At 36.5% G+C, this 17,505-nt stretch overlaps 1 protein-coding gene across 2 annotated transcripts; it reads left to right on the top strand.

The window, feature by feature from the left end:
• The first annotated feature begins 327 nt into the window (after positions 1-327).
• On the top strand, positions 328-17,220 carry si:ch211-91p5.3. 2 transcript variants are annotated; one of them, XM_027156107.2, is made up of 20 exons: positions 328-1,109; positions 3,359-3,490; positions 4,594-4,719; positions 4,897-5,049; positions 5,204-5,365; positions 5,535-5,703; positions 7,588-7,695; positions 7,860-8,045; positions 8,211-8,348; positions 8,440-8,574; positions 8,695-8,931; positions 9,110-9,259; positions 9,362-9,499; positions 9,911-10,039; positions 10,144-10,455; positions 10,578-10,790; positions 11,097-11,228; positions 12,346-12,651; positions 13,405-13,545; positions 13,647-17,220. In XM_027156107.2, exons 1-20 carry the CDS (start codon positions 906-908, stop codon positions 13,724-13,726), a joined length of 3,351 nt encoding a protein of 1,116 aa, XP_027011908.2. In that variant the 5' UTR covers positions 328-905; the 3' UTR covers positions 13,727-17,220. The 2 variants fall into 2 exon arrangements, with proteins under 2 accessions (XP_027011908.2, XP_027011907.2); XM_027156106.2 differs by having other exon boundaries at positions 329-1,109; positions 8,437-8,574.
• Positions 17,221-17,505: the final 285 nt, after the last annotated feature.

Raw genomic sequence — 17,505 nt, 5'->3', positions numbered from 1 at the left:
TGTGTAAATTACCGAGCTAACAGAGCTACTGTACGTAAACAGAGCGAACATGAGAGCACCCGACTGCAGATGTCAATAATGCAGCGTAATGAAATAATCTCCCGATCTTCCCGAAAGTTATAAACTGTTATAACTTATAAACTTGTACTTTATAAAACGTTATAAAGTACAAAAATCTATTCAACAAAAATAATGATGCAGTGAAGTATTTTTTCACTAAGCCGAGACATCTCTGTTGTGTGAGCAGCCTGTGTCAGTCACCTCTTTTACCCCCCACCCCCCGACTCCTGAACGTCACTCACTCACTCACTCACTCACTCACTCACTCACTCACTCACTCATGCGGGCTGCACTGCGGTCTCATGAGAAAACGCAGCTTTTTGATATAAAGTTTTTCTTGTTTTCTTGTTAATATTTTTTAAGTATTTATTCGAAATAAGTATTAGTAAAACACACGCTATTTGTGCCTTTCCGAATACCGTACTCGGCTCCACCCCTGATAGATAGATATGTCCCTTTCCATTACCGTCAACTATCTAAAAGCCGCGCCTGTATTTATTTCAGGTTCAGCCAGTCTAGCATCGGGAAGAGCGCCTGAATTAGCAGCTGTGTTAAAACGACCAAGCGCGATTTACGTTAATCTTTCCGTTTGTAAACCCTTTCCTTTGTGTTTTCGGCTTATTTTAGCGATTCTGATTTTGAACGCGTTTGCTTCATTACCTGCGCGTTAATTTTTTTGACAACTGTACTAAAATATCTCTATACAAGAAACAGGAAAGCAAAGCTCCGTGAATACCTGGCAACCCTAGGCGTTAACTGCAGTTGTCGGGTGACACACTGACAGTTAGTTCTTCAGTTCCCTACCTTTACTTACTATCCTACATTTTATGTGACTTGGGAGCTTAATGGATTCCTACAAACGCTTCAGCGACGATAATTACAAAAACTGGCTGCAGACTGCTGAGAGTCTGTACATACTGAGGAGCCACATTCAGGAGTTTGTGGAAAACGAAACCGAAACCTATCACAAGTCTCTTCTGGGAAAGTTAAAGGGTAACGTTTGTGGATCAAAATGTAGTCTCCTTAAATGTTCACCAAAACTAAAGAAGGTAAAATAAAACAGTTCATCATCATTCAACTTCTCATTTATGTCATTTATTAGAAGCACATACAAGAGGTTAATCATTTTTTAAATAAATAAATAAATAAATAAATAAATAAATAAATAAATGTTTTGTCATTTTAAAACTTGCCATTTAAAAATGTTTTTAAAATAAAAGTCATTGTTTATCCTTAGGCACAGGCTCCCCGTGACCCGAGGTAGTTCGGATAAGCGGTAGAAGATGAATGAATGAATGAATGAATGAATGAATGTTTATCCCTGATGGATTATAATATAAAGCTGCAATTGGAGGTTATATTGGAAAGAAATTATAATAGTGCATTCTGTATTAAAAACAAGGTTGTGCATTTTGCACTTTGTGTTATTTCCGACTGTATATGACAAAAAGTACGATGACTAATAATTCACTAAAAAAACTGACTTGACAAAAATAAATAAATAAATAAAAATAAATAAAATTAAAAATAAAAAAGGGACGGTGGTGGCTCAACTGCTTAAGGCTCTGGGTTGTTGACCGGAGGATCGGGGTTCAAGGCCCAGCTCTGCCACTGCTGGGCCCTTGAGCAAGGCCCTCAACCGTCCCTGCTCCGGGGGTGCTGTATCATAGCTGCCCCTGCACTCTGACCCCAACTTCCTCAGTTGGTGTATGTGAAGAAAAGAATTCCACTGTGCTGTAATGTATATGTGGTGATAATAAAGGCTTCTATTTTTTTTCTATTCTATTCAAGCTTAATAGCTAATCCTTTATTTAAAATCTGTACAAACTTTATGCAGGAAACGACACATTAAAGGTGGGGTCTCCGATTTTTGAAAGCCAATGTTGACATTTGAAATCACCAAAACAAACACACCTAACCCAAAATCACCAAATCACCAAACCAAACAAACCCACCCCTGTATTGATAGCTCTGCCCACACATACATACATAACCCAGGCAACTAATGGAAAGAAATGTGTCTTTATCATAGCTGAAGGGAAGAACAATATGATTGCAGATAAACAAACAAGCAAAAATGACACAGAAGCATAATCATGTAAAGGACAAAGGCATATATTAGTTCTGTGTAATAAAGCAGAACCAACGTTACTCACCTATCGAGAAGGAAAAAAGTGCCTCGGCGTCTTAAGTAAAGTCGGCCGCATATTCACAGATTGGAGTTTCCCGAGTCAGTAACTCCTGAGCTAAACACTGTTACTACACAAAACGCGGTTGTAGCTGCATCTCTACATTACTACGATAGAAAAGAGGTGTTATTTGTGTAGTAACAGCGTTTAGCTCAGGAGTTATTGACTCGGGAAACTCCAATCTGTGAATATGCGGCCGACTTCCTGCTCCTTCAGTTCTCTCCAGTGCTGGAAAGCTGATCCTATATTAACACGTCCTACTTCTTGCCTTATCGTAAGCCTTTCTTCGCTTTCTTTCTTTGTTTTTATCCTCCATGTCAATGTTAAAACCGCTTTCTGCTAATGTCACACATGCGCACTGAACTCTCTCTCCGCCCATATTAACAAGACACGCCCCTTTCTGCTCATTGGCGACATGTTTGTTTTGATTTTTGTTTTGTTTGTCGTCCCGACTCAGTTTTCTGAAGCATTTCTCAAACAGCGGAGACCCTGCCTTTAACTCAGCGGTGTCCATCTTATCCGGAAAGGGCGGGTGTGTGTGGGTGCAGGTTTTCATTTCAACCAAGCAGAAGTCACACCAGAGTTTACTAAAAGCCAAGAACAAACGATTAAACAGGTGGAATCAGGTGTGGCTTCTGCTTGGTTGGAACAAAACCCTGCACCCACACCGGCCCTTTGCGGATAAGATTGGACACCGCTGCATTAAACAATGTCCTTGGAGCTCAGATTCGTTATATGAATGAATGACGAGTAAGAATAAGCCGCATGCCACGATGGGCGAGCCTCACTGATTTGCAGAGAACATAATAGACCCTGACCTTCGAATATGAGACCAAAAAAGACTGGTTGAAGAATTTGTAGCCCTTCCTTGTCTGTAATATTTGATGGAAAAGATTTTTAGCTAAGTGCTTAATTTGAACTTAAAATAAAATAACTAACAAGAGCCTAATAAACCCATTGTATGTGCTCCTTAAACTAATGTGTTATCCGTTTGTTCTACATGTTTAAGTTTATATCAACACAATGTTCATTATATTCACGTACACTGGAAAATACACGAATTTGTATCTGTATCTTTGTTTCTCACATTATCATGAAACTCTCCACAGTTACCAATTTGTGATAAGTGTCAGCTGTGGAAAGATGCAATCTTGGACAATCATAATCAGAAGGGTATTGACATACCCTGGAATAACTGCCAGCCACATCTGTGGCCTACAGACAAATGGGAAGTGGCCAAGGTGAGTTCTGCACAGCATACTGACTTACATTTTCTTCATCATTAACCATGTGTGTAATGTATCTTTCAGAGGTTCACATGAGCTGATGCTCTGCTGTAAATCACTGTGCATTCAAGACCTGCTGGAAAGTTTGTAATTTTGAGTTGGGAAGTCAGAATTATGGGGGGCACGGTGGCTTAGTGATTAGCACTTTTGCCTTACACCTCCAGGGTTGGGAGTTAAATTCCCGCCTCCGCCTTGTGTGTGTGTGGAGTTTGCATGTTCTCCCCGTGCCTCGGGGGTTTCCTCCCCTGGTCCAAAGACATGCATGGTAGGTTGATTGGCATCTCTGGAAAATTGTCCGTAGTGTGTGATTGTGTGTGTGTGAATGAGAGTGTGTGTGTGCCCTGTGATGGGTTGGCACTCCATCCAGGGTGTATTCTGCCTTGATGCCTGATGACGCCTGAGATAGGCACAGGCTCCCAGTGACCCGAGAAGTTCGGACAAGCGGTAAAAAATGAATGAATGAATGAATGAATTATGATCAGAAGAATTATGAGTTTATCAGTCAGAATTATGATACCAGATGTATTAAAAACGGTTTGGTTGAAGCAAGATGGATGTGTAACTCGTGTTAATTAACACCATCAAGGTTTTTTTAATTCGATTTCTAGACAATAACAATTTCTCTCTATGAAAGTTAACCAGTTTGCATGTATTTCAATAACTGACCTAACAAATAATAACTATTGATAAAATAGCTTCTGAGATGAGTAAATATCCAATTTCATCATATTTACCAACATTTTTAATCAGGAATCCCACTCGTAATTACGGTGTCATTTAAGTGTGTTTAACTTGTAAATACGATCTTTCTGACATGACCTGAGCACACCATCATAGCAGCTTTGACGTATAGCTGCATTACATTCTGGACCTCTGAGTCCAGCGATTTCTGTCTGCACAACCTCTATGCTGGATTTCTTGTTAATAGAGCATTGAAAATCACAGAGAAATGGCAAGTTAAAAAATGAAGCTCTTATTTATTGTTTGTAGGGACTAACAGCAAAACCTGCTTATTATCACTCATGTTATGTAGAATAATATGGATTTATTTTCCTCAGGTTTATATGATACGTGGAGTAAAAAGACATTGCAGTTTTGATCAGTTTGACATTTCTGCCATTCTGAACTTCATGTATCACTGCAAGTACTTTGCATCCTTTACACCAGGCCAGTATCTAACCAAGGTAAAATGACTTATTGAATAATTCCGGTCACACACACATTTTTTTTTTAAACATAGTAATATTTGTGTATTCGTTTGTAGATGTATACAATCCTGATAAATATGTTATGTACTATAAGTATAGACTTTAAGCCAAATGAGATGCCATTTATAACATTTTTTTCTGTTCATCATAAAGGTCATCAATGTGAGAAACAAGGTGATGCATTCCCCTGACTTCAGTTTAAGCAAAGAGGAGATGACCGAAAGTATAAACAGTGTTCTGGAGCTGGCTAAGATTCTTAAGAAACATGTACCTGGATTAGAAAACATATCAGAAAAGATACAGAAGGTATCAGTCATATAAAGGCATAACACAGCAACAATTATTTTGCATATTAAGGTTTGGTAATTCGATTTGAGAAAATAAGTTTCCACAACATTAGAATGGTCGAAGGAGAAAAAAGAGGGAAATTTGTTCTAGGTTGTTTTTCTTTGTCGTACAGTTCAAGAGCATTTTGGAGAGATGTAGTAGGCAGGTTTCAGAGCGTACAGAAGACAGCAAGAATGAAAGGCTAAAGCTGCTAGACAGAGAGCAACATGCCCTGAAGGAGAAGATTGAGTTCCTGGCCCAGTGCTATGAAGATGATCAAAGCAAAGAGCTCAAAGTAAGAATAACGTCTTATAATATAACATCAGATTAAATAAACAACAAAAGCTTGGTTTCGGTTAAGTTTAAGTCGCTTAAGAGAACTTGGCTAATAACAAAAATAGCATGAAAGTTGCAGCTTTGATTCTTTACAGCAGATCTTTTTTTAATGTCCATGTTATTTATAGAAAGAGCTGCAGGGCATGAAGAACTTCCTGGAGCAAAACAAAGATTTGCTGGAGAACTTGGGCCCTCAATTGAACCGGTTGAATGAAATCCATGAGAAGGTGAAAGAGCATGAGAAAGAAATCAACAAACTGAACACACAAGTGGACTTCCTGCTAAACTTTTCACCTGGTGAGTGAAAGATGAATGAGGATAGAATGAAACAATAGAAACAGATTCAGCTTAGACATGCATAGACAGTTTATGGCAAAAACAACTTAAAGACTTAAAACAATACCAAATAAACATAACGCATACAGAGACTGGAACAGACTCATCTGAGGATGAGGTTCACTTCTGGTTCTGGTTCCTCTCAAGGTTTCCTCCTCATATCATCTCAGGGAGTTTTTTCTTTGCTTCCATTGTCTCAGGAATAAATGTTAAAGATAATCAGTAACTTATTGTATGCTTCTGTAGAGCTGCTTTGAGACAATGTCGATTGTTAAACGTGCTAAACAAATAAATTGAAATGCAAATGAATTGTGTATAAAAAAATATATGACATAAAACATTTCGAAACTCAATATTTGAATTAAACAAAACATATTAAATTATGCAATGTAGTGCTGTTGGTTAGTAGCCTTATTTTTCTGAGATTTAATTACACAGAATTTATGACAAATTCATTATTTTGTCTCAGGGCCCCAAGTTTGAGAAACACTGGCCTAGATTACATGCTCTGAGCAGGTTTTGTCAAATTGGGAATTTGTTGTAACATTACAACAGGAGATCATGACTTACTCTGTGCTCAAAGTGATGCTCGAGGCTCCAGGTGAACAATTGAAACAATTGAAATTGGTGAACAATTGAAAAAATTATGTCATGCTCGACTAAGAACTCCAGGGAAGACGAGTTTGATTTCTGCCCGGTTCCATAGAGACAGTGTTGTGGACAGATACATTTTGGGCATTGCGGCATATTAAATATATGATAAATAGTACGTTTTTCTGCGTGAGAAATACAACGTGTGGCAGAAGAGTGTGACAAAAGACAGAAATAAGTGACTGTCATGCTCAATGCATGATACTTGAGAGCCCTGCTAACAGGAAACAGGTGAGGGGAAAAGGTGGGAAGAGAGCAACATGTCAGGTGGGGCAAGGAAACCCTGAGGGAAACCAAAACATAAACATATACAAAAACACCTGTTAATAGAAAACATAAACAAAGCCCCCTAGTGGTCAGACGGTGAAATGTCCGAGCAGCCCCTGACAATTGCAGTATAAGGAAAAGTGTTAGCGAGTGTGTTTATTAATAGAGAGCTGTTGTGGTTTAATAGCACTCAAAGCTGTTTGCAAGCAAAAAAAAAAAAGCAAACTGAGCAAGCAGTGACGAATCCATCTACAAGACGCACACAGTACATTTTCAAAGTAAAATTGTATTTATATTTCAATAAAAATGACAAATGCATATTGTAATTTTTATATTTTATTTAATATCTTAATGTATATATTCACTGTTGGGAAGAAAACTAAGCCACTGAGATTCTATTAATTCACATATCATTAAAAATCAGGAAAAAAAAAAAACAAGAATCTGCTTGAAGCTATAGAAACTGCAGTGAGTTTTCAGATATTTCTAATAGGATTTAAATGTTTTGTTCTTGTAGATTTGTTTGCTCATAAATCACAGCAACTCGCACTTTCTGTTAATAAGCACACCAGCTAACATCGTTCTGCATGATTAAATTGGCCTCCCTCACGCTCTATAATAATGATGCTGTTTAAATGTCACAATGCTTCTAATGTGACCAACAATTATTGACTAAAGAAAGATAAATGAAATAGTACACTTTGCCTTTTGCCCAGCAAGACTGTTTTATCCTTTAAAGATAAATCCATTTCTCTAAATGTCATTTTTTGGAAATTTGAATAGGCAAGAAATGATATATCATGTAAATTCAAAGTGTAAAGTCCTCGTATATTATATATATATATATATATATATATATATATATATATATATATATATATATATATATATATATACTGTAGAATTTAAACTGATTGTGATTTGCAGACCCAATGTTCACTGGTGATGCATATAAATATAAGAATCACGTGTTTGAAGAGGCTCGAAGAAGGAACATGCCAGATCCTGAATTTATGGAAGAAAGTGAAGCTAGCGGTAACTGAACCTTTATTTTTTAATGTATTTTATATATATATTGCAATACATTTTATAATTGCTCTTTAGTGCAGATTTGCAGTTGCACATTTGCACAGTTATTACAAATAATAATAGACACTCTCTGTTGAATGTATTTTATTCTAATTCAAATTACTGTTCAGGTTACAGGGGTATTGTGACTGTGAATGGGCGTACATTTAGAGGTCTGCAGGTTTGTAAAAATAAAAAAAACGCCCACCAAGAGGTTGCTAAGATAGCCCTGGAGTACATGAAATCCCACCCTGATTGGAAAGAAGAGACAGTTGAAACCATATCATCAATATCCTCATCTACAGCATCGTCAACAAGTAAAGTGTTTTCCATAGCTCTTTTCTTATTAAGTGCATCTAAAGAGAAAGTACACATAATAAACTTGTAACTTAGTGCATGATGAAATGATAGAGAGAAATAGTATTAAGTTTTATGTTTCACTTTAAACGTGTGAAATTGACTTTTTAAACTGACCATTCTAGGCAACACATATTATGGTATTGTGACTGTGGATCTTAACAAACAAGAGGTTGTGTCTGATGGTTGTGATCAGGAGCAGGAAGCTACTGAATCAGCTTACAGGAAACTAGCCTGTCAGTTTGGCCTGAGGTCTCTTGATGGTGGGTGCCAAAATTTACATGACTATAAAAGTTGAACAGATTAACTCAGAGGCTTGGTGTTCATCTAGTATTGCATTTCTTCATGTAGCAGGCAATACTTTTAGGACAGCTGTCCTGGAGTATTTTCAGAGGTGTAATTTCCCGACCCCAATCGAACTACCAGTTCACCAAGACAAGTTCTTTTGCAAACTACAGATCAGTGGGCGTTTCACCTTTTACGACAAAGGTAATTCAGAAGCTTTCTATCTATACTGTTAGCCGCCATGGCAATGTTTGATTGGACTTTACAGCTCTCTTTGGTATTTTTCACTGATGCTCTATACGTGCTGTATGAAAACCCCTTTAGATGGCTCCTCAAAGAAGAAACAGGCAGAACAGCAGGCAGCTAAGGTGGCCTTGCAGAATTTGTCAATGATTCTTAACTGTAGGTCTCTGGATAATGCTGGTGAAAACTGGAAAGGATTTCTGAAGGAAAGTCTAGATGCTCTTGGTCTGCAGCAACCTGAGTATAATTTTGAAATTAGAAAAACAGGCATTGGTGAAGATGTAGAGGGAGCCGCTCCTAATGAAGCCAATTCAGAAAGTAAGTTTAAATGTATTTATATAACGTCTAGATCTGTGAGACTTCAGTTAATGTCAACGTGCTAAAAATATAATATAACCTAACAACACCTTGGAAAATATGTGTTTCAAAACATCAGTGGTCTTCTTTTAATAAAGTAGTTTGCTTGTTATTAAAATTATTGTTTTGAACTCTGTAGCATCTGCTACAAAGGTAAGTAACAAGAATGATAGCCTTCAAGCAATGAACAGTGACAGAGTGGTCTCGGACCTGCCTAAAGCTGACACATCCAGTGCTGTTGACAATGAGGAGACAGAACCACTGGACTCCACCGGAGTGGATTCTTCAGGTATACAGAGGTTTACTGTACATATACATTAAACATGTTCTATTACAGAAACAGCTGTTTAGAAAGTGAAAGAAACCTTTGATTTTGCTGTTTCCATTTCAGCCATTATCTTTTTCGGTGCTGTGACTGTGGCCCTCAACAACCAAGAGGTTGTGTCTGATGTGTGTGTTCAAGACGAGGAAGCCACTGAATCAGCTTACAAGAAACTAGCCTGCCAGTTAGGACTGAATTCACTTGAAGGTGGGTGCCAATACTTATGTGACTGTAATATTTATCCATGTTTAATCTTTGGCTTGGTCAAAAGACTTCAGGGTTTCCCACAGAAAATTTGTTAGTTAAGGCGTTAGGGTTTGGCGGGTGGGCGGGGCTAGTGGCGGGTGGGCGGGGCTTCTTTGTGAGATAGACCACAGACTACATTTAACAATTATTTATTTAACACTAAATATAAAATAGACCACAGACTACATTTAACAATTATTTATTTAACACTAAATATAAAATTTTAAAAACACAATAATAAATAAGAAAGTGCAAAACAACATTCAAAATTTTGCGGACACGCGTTTTATCAACTGGCTAGTTATCCTCTAGACAGTGACGGACCACGTTCGCTGCGGGAAACCCTCAGACTTGTTTTACCCCATGTAACAGGTAAAAGAGCAGTGCTGGAGTACTTTCAAAGACATAATTTCCCACCACCACTGGAAAGCTCAGATTGCAAAGACGATAAGTTCTTCTGCAAACTCCTGCTCACTGGTCATTTCACATTTTTTGACAAAGGTAATTTCGAATTAGTCGATGTTATTATCCACAATATCATTACCCCATTAAATCTCTCTCTTTTCTGATGTTTCACTGTTTCTTGGTGTTTGAACATCCTTTAGATGGCTCTTCAAAGAAGAAACAGGCAGAACAGCAGGCTGCTAAGATTGCCCTACAACATTTGTCAGGACTGTTTAACTGCAGGTTTGAGACTGGACCTGTCAAAAACTACAAAGGGATTCTGAAGGAACAACTAGATGCACTCCATCTTAAAAGCCCTGTGTACACATGTAGACGAAAAGACGAACTTACTGCAGCATCTTGCACAACAGCCATTAGCAAGAAATTTTGTCTTCAACCAAACATTCAGGAGCGTCAGGTAACGGAAACACCGGATCCAGGTCCTCACACATCTCCCAACATGGATAATTCAGGTACACAGTGGTATGTTTTACATGTAGAGTATCTATTGGTGGAATAACAGTCAGTAGATTTTCCACCTAGCCTATATGTCTTTGAGTAGTTCACCTGTCTGACCTTTATGTGTGTTTTACAGCCATTAACACACTTCTAGCATTGTTTCATCTCAAGCCTCCATCTGTAACCTGTGAGGGCATCAGCACCGAGATGGTTTTCAGTGGTCGCGTGGACATAAAGTTGGAGGAATTCACTTTTCAAAACAACAGCCATTACACTGTTAAGAAAGATGCCATTCGGGAAACCTTTTTATTGCTTGGGAATGCTTTGGGAATTTCTGAAACAAAATTAGGTAATGATATGTCATGGTAACTGCTGTCAGGGGCTACCGGTAGTCACTTCCCGCTAACCCCACACCCCTGACATAAACATAAATATATCAATTGAATATTTTCTCCACATCACATTATTACGCCATCTATTAGACTTTATGAAATAATGCGTTTACCAACTCCGATAAATTCATCTTCGAGCTGTTGATAGACATTGATAGACATAATTTTGCGTTGTATCTAATATCATCAAAGACCTTTGCTATCATATTGTTATACAAATATAGTTAATAGATGTCTGTATTTTGTCTACCTCTCTCTTTAAGATAAAACAAATGCTTCCATGCTGGTGAAAGAGCATTTTTCAAAGAAGTCTCTTACCCTTCCTAAAGAAGTCTTTGAAGAGAACAAGTGTTCCCTTAATGATATATCATACAATTTAGTCTATGATGGAGAAGGTGAGTTTGGTTAGTTTTATGTATTTACAGTTTTATACGTGTTGTAATCCATGTCACGTTATTAAAATTTGCTAAATGAAATTAGGCCAAAAACCCTGATAAATGTTAGAGAAAGAAAATTCATGTTCTGTATTGTGTTGTCCTCAATAATCAAGGCTGCCAACTCTCACGCAATTGACCCAATTCTCACGCTCTCTCGCCATACCCCCATATTCTCACGGAGACTCGTGCAGCAGTGAGAAGAAAAAAACAATCGCGCCGCATGATCTCGCAAAGCAACGCGGAGAGAGACCAGACAGACAGTGTAGTGAGGTTTTTGTGACAATTGTGAGGGAAATACACAATTTATTCCCATAAACTGTGTAGTCAATGGCAGGTCAGTGACTTACAGGGCGCTCCGTGTCTCCGTCCAGTTTTGGCTAGTAACTAATAGGCCTGTGCTGTTATATAGTTTATATAGAATTAAGTTAGCATTAGCAGAGTTGTTTGTTTTGCAGCACTGAGCAGTTATTTTACATAACATTATCATAAAAATAGTACAAAAGCATTTCCACATGACAAATATCTGGACATGCGTAGTAGTCAATGTTAATTATTGTTTTCTAAGAACAGAATGTCAGGTCAACGACATCGCATATTAAAATGATTTTATTTATACCAATCACAACCCATCAATCATGTCCAGATGTTTGACTTGAGTAGAGCACATGTTAATCTGTGAAGATGTTAATCACATGTTAATCCTATTTCTGTAAAATGTTTGTGAAAATTAAATGTAATGTAAATCTCCCAAGAAATTCTGTACAGATACCAAATACTTTGACAATCAATATTTACTTAATACACTTTTGCTAATGCAAGGATTTTGTGTTTGTATTTTTTTCCACACCAATCCACGCCCCTCCATAATCCCCTCCCCCATAACCAAAGCCCCGCCCCCCCAAAATCTCACTCTAAGCTGAACTCAAAAGTTGGCAGTCCTGTCAATATCGGTGTGTGTGTATTTCAATTATTTATTTTTTCTTATTTTAATGGAACACCACTGCACAAATTTTTGTGTATCAGGAAAAACTGACTTGACCTGAATAAAAATTTATTGTTTTTTTATTCTCTGCAGGTTCCACTGAGGCAGAAGCAAAGCGGGATGCCCTGCAGAAAGCCCTGGACACACTAAGCTTGCTCTTTGGGTTCAACTCTTTGCCAAAATGTAGCACAGTTGAGGAAACAGAGGTTCAGATTAATGCCTTACTAGAAACAAAAGGCCAAAAAAACCTAATTTATTCACCCCAAAGAAACCTATATAAAAGCTCAGTTGAGCTCCTGTTCAAAGATTACACCCTTGAGAGCAACCAAGAAAAGAGGAAAAAGGAAAATATTAATAATCTCAGTAGACGCATTATGGGCCTGCTAGCGGTGGAGCCAGGTAAAAATCATTTTCTAAAGCCGTGAATTCTAACCCCTGTTTTTTACTCAGAAAAACAACAAACAGGAAAAAATAAAAGGAAATGGTGCATTTAATGAATGTGTAAAGGTTGCAAATGATTTACTAACAAAGTTTATTGAGATTTGCATATTTGAAAAGAGCAAAAATAAATGTGCCAGAATGAATATGCAGTTTGTAGTGTTTATGTCCTGTCAAATAAAATAAAAAAACAACACAATGGTATCTATACAAATATTTAAAATAAGCACACAGTGTGATTTTCCTACTAGAAGTATGATATAATAATATTGTGTTCTCAGCATAATCACAATGCTCAAAGGGCTTTTTTCCCATTTCTTTAAAAATGGAACACATTTAATTTTGCAGGTTAAACAGGTTATGTATCTTGCTCAAGGGCTCAACCAATGGCAAGTTGCTAGCATTTAAGATTGAAATTTATGACTTTCCATCAGTAACTCAGTAATCTTTCATTATATACTGACTTCAAGCTTTAATTTTTCTAATTTTATTTGAGCAGATTTTTCTCATTTCTCAAAATATATGCTAAAACTATCAACATTATTCATTTATTAAGATTCATTTTTGTTGTAAACTTTTAATAGGAAATTCTACATTTCTAATGGATGTCATTTTTTTACAGTTTGGGATAAATAATAATAATCCACAGCCAGCATGTATGCACAAGACATGTTTTCATATACTTGACCAATTCATTTATTTGTTGTTTTGCAGACTCGAATACTTCATCTTTAAGAAACTGCCTAGATGAATGGTTTATACAGAAGAATTTGAAGCAGCCTGTGTTTGAGAACACTGAGGAGGCTCATGGATCGAAAGTCATATTTTCTGTCAAAGTTTCCTGCTCAAATCCAAGTGAGGAGAATAAAATCAATACCCGCTCTGAATAACGATAAATAAGATCTGCTAAATAAGATCTACTGTCTGTCTCTCACAAATCTCTCTCTCTCTTTCAGACTGGGAAGAAAGCAGGAAAGTCGCAGAAGATAAGTTGGTTGAGGTACTCAGGCAAAGGTTAAACTATCTGTCTAATTAAGGTAGATTATTATGAGATTTATGAGATTTGGGATAGAAATTTGTTTGTTCTTGTGTGAGGAAATCATTTTCCAAAACTTAAAATTTTCAAGTTACTTTTTTTCATTATTTTCAGTGACCATATTTTCAGTATTTTAAGGCATCTCTTGTTAAACCTTTCCTTGTGAGACCATATTCTTGATCAATCTGATCTCTCCAATTATTGTCCAATATCCAATTAATCCTTTGTACAGTGAATAAGATTGAGAAAATTCCCACTCAGGAAATCTGTTCTATTCTAAGATGGATGATGTATTTCAGACAATTAGTCAGGTTTCCTGAAACATTTGTAAAGATTAATAACTACTATAGAACGTTGTTCTACTGTAGATTGTCATTATTTGCTAACAATGCATGCATTTTGACCTCAAAAAAGACAGAGGCCACTAATTTCAAAAGTTATTTTTAGTGTAAGTTTTGGCCAAAATATTTGGCCATATTTTATCAGAAATGTCAGTTATTCAATACTGATTGCTTTTTATTAAACTGTTGTAAAAAAGCAAAATCACACAAATGGTTATCGGCACTGATCACAGATTACTTTTATAAAACATTTTTATTAATAGGATTTTGATTCATATCAAGTATCTGACATTAACCCACAGCTAGAGAGTGTAGGGTTTGAATGACTGACTGCTAACGGATTCTAGGTAACTTAGACCGTTATGGAAAACACTGTTAAAAGTCGCAGTGCAGTTATATTAAGTCTAAACTCTATCGGAACACCATCGTCAGACCAGAGACGCTCTAGAGGATTAATTAGGTTATTAACTCTAAGGAAACTGAACAAATAGTTCACAAACATGGCTGAAACTTCAAAGTGCAATTAGATATCCAGTGACTGTAAACGTGGACATGCGGCTGTGTTTCGTCTGGTGCAGCCATGTTTGTAGTTCACAATATGTACAGAAAAAAGTCTGTCGAGTCTGTAGATTGACTTGACCTTACAGCTGCTTCCCCAATCAGATTAGTGGACCAGAACTATCTGTTGTATAACATTATAATATAATATTATATTCTTTAGTTTGTGAAACTCTATTATTTATGAATACATACTTAGTTCTTAAAGGAAGGAGAGGAGATAATCTGATTGGATATCTCAGCATTACATCATTAATGCAGTCATTCATTCATCTTTACTGTTTTTCTATGTACTTATGTGCTTCACTGCACAATCACACTGTCGGTGGTCAGAAACATTCCGGCGATATTTAGTTTGTTGATCTCATGTCTTATTCATGCATATGCATCGCCCGTAGTCTTTTATGAGTCATGAGAAGAGAAGGAAGGGGGAGGCCAGGCCTACTGACTGAAAATCTTTTGATGCTTAAAGGAGTGGAGGTGTCTGAAACACTTTCCTGGTACAATGGGTTCATTTTTATGCTCATTTTGTTATTTCTTTTGTTTGAAAAATCCATGGAATAGTTCAATTCAATTGAATTTATTTCTATAGCACTTTTAACAATTCACATAGTCTCGAAGCAGCTTTACAGAAGTATGGAAACAGAGAAAAAAAAATTACTATAAAGTTACTATAATAAAAAGTCACACTGCATTTTTTGGACTGTTTAGTTATCCAAGAACCTTATCTATGAAAGAGGCATGGATGCACTTTTATTTTAATTATTAAAATGTACACCGATCAGCTGAGAGGTTAAAACCACTGAGAGCTGAAGTGAATAACATTGTTATGAGTTCTGGATTTCGATGTTAAAAAAAAAGGCAAGTGTAAAGATGTGAGTGACTTTCACATGGGCGAGATTGTGATGGCTGGATGAATTGTACGGTTTTCCTGGTATGCCTACCAAAAATAGCCCTAGAAAAGATGAACTGGAGACATTGTCATGGACGCACAAGGCTCACTGATGTGGGAGTGCTGGCTAGCCAGTCTAGTCCGATCCCACAAAAGAGCTACTGTAGTTAAATTGCTGAAAAATGTAACACTGGATATGATAGAAAAGAGTCAGAACACACAGAAAATCACAGCTTGCTGTGTTTTGGGCTGCATAGCCACAGACAAGTCAGTTTGCCCATGCTGACTCCTGTCCCGTGAAAACACCTATACGCACGTGACTTTTAGAGGTCTTGTGGGTGTCTTGTGGAGTTCATGACTCCGCGTGTCAGATCTGGTGGCACAAAACAGGAAGACCTACGCAGGTGGTTTTAATGTTATGGCTGATTTGTGTGCATTGCTATAGGGAATCTGTATTATTTATGTGTCACAGGCTTGATATGACCATAAAATTGAGTGTGTTGTATTATATTCTAATTGAGTTTAATGTATTGGGTTTTTATCTGTACATTTTTCTTTCAGGGTGTTCTTTTTAAAGTCATTGCCTTTTTCATCATTCTTGTACTGTAATGATATTATTATGCTTTGATTTTATAATTATTAGTGAAACTCCAGTAGCTTTAGTAGTGTACAGTTTGGATACAACTATACGTTCCAGCTGAAAGCATGTAGCTGGAATAAATGTACAGTTCCGCACATGTTTCTTACCACAGCTTAAAAAAAAAAAAAAGCAAAAAGCTATAGAGACCAAATGCACAGGAAGCAGCATCTGTGTTTACAACAAAAATGTGAGAACAGCTTGAAATGTAGATTGTCTTCCAAGTGATTTATCAAAACTAGCAAGACACAAAAAAGGGAGGTAGTAAGTTTGATAAGATTCTCTAAAATAATCTTGGTAAGATGATTCTATTGGACCACCATGTACCATTACAAATGCACGGACAGTCCGGTCTTTACTGTACACTACTGAACACTCTTTTAATCAAACTTTTTTTTTTTTAAGTTCTTGATACCATTGTATAATTATTATATTTTTAAACAATTTTATCTGAGAATGTCTCATTTGGTTTTAGTATTTTAATGTGTTCCAATTTACACTGAAAAGCACTTTGCAAACTTGTTTTAAAAAAAAAAAGTCTGGAGTAAAAATGATAATGATGATGATGGTTATGCTGTATATTATTATTATTATTATTATTATTATTATTATTATTAATAATAATAATAATAATAATAATAATAATAATAGTAATAATAATAATAATAATAATTGTATTATTATTATTATTATTATTATTATTATTATTATTATTATTATTATTCAGTCTTCATTATACTTACGTTTCCCACTAAGTAGTGCAAATTCACTTTGGTCACCATCAGTTATTTCCTGTGGAAGATATGTGCACTTTGCCCGTTTATTTTCAGAACCACAATACATCAAAAAAGAGTGAGCAGTTTCAGTTTTGATTAGCTTGAAGTTGTGGCATGTGGGTTAAATGTGTTCAAGTGTGCGTGTCACTTGTTGATGCAGAAATGTTTCAACACTTCTGCTGTTTATTATTATTGTTGTTGTTGTTGTTGTTGTTGTGGATGGTGGTGGTATTTCAGCAAGTTCTGCTTTATGACATAACACATAAATAAAAATTCAACAGTAAAATGTACAGCATTCTATTATTTTTACTTTATTATCTACATATTGTTACTATTGAAATTTGACCATGTTTTTTAAGCCTAAGTCAGAATTGCATGCCACTCTGATGGGTTATGCTCTCTGATGCAGTCTGTTCCAAGTTATCCTTAATTCTATTTCCTTTTACATCCAAAGCAATTTACAAGTAAGACAGAGTAGAATTCAGATATAGATAAGATAAGATAAGCCAACAAAAGGCCACACACACACACACACACACACACACACACACACACACACACACACACACACACAC

The sequence above is a fragment of the Tachysurus fulvidraco genome, chromosome 18 (assembly GCF_022655615.1).
Source record: "Tachysurus fulvidraco isolate hzauxx_2018 chromosome 18, HZAU_PFXX_2.0, whole genome shotgun sequence".
In the NCBI taxonomy this organism is placed as follows: domain Eukaryota; kingdom Metazoa; phylum Chordata; class Actinopteri; order Siluriformes; family Bagridae; genus Tachysurus; species Tachysurus fulvidraco.
Note: the sequence above shows the minus strand (reverse complement) of the source record. Positions and strands in the feature narration are given on the sequence as shown.

Coding starts and splice junctions, on each gene's coding strand:
- si:ch211-91p5.3 (XM_027156106.2), top strand. CDS start 906: ATGGATTCCTACAAACGCTTCAGCGACGATAATTACAAAAACTGGCTG. Junction 3,491..4,593: donor ACAAATGGGAAGTGGCCAAG/GTGAGTTCTGCA, acceptor TATTTTCCTCAG/GTTTATATGATACGTGGAGT. Junction 7,696..7,859: donor GGAAGAAAGTGAAGCTAGCG/GTAACTGAACCT, acceptor ATTACTGTTCAG/GTTACAGGGGTATTGTGACT.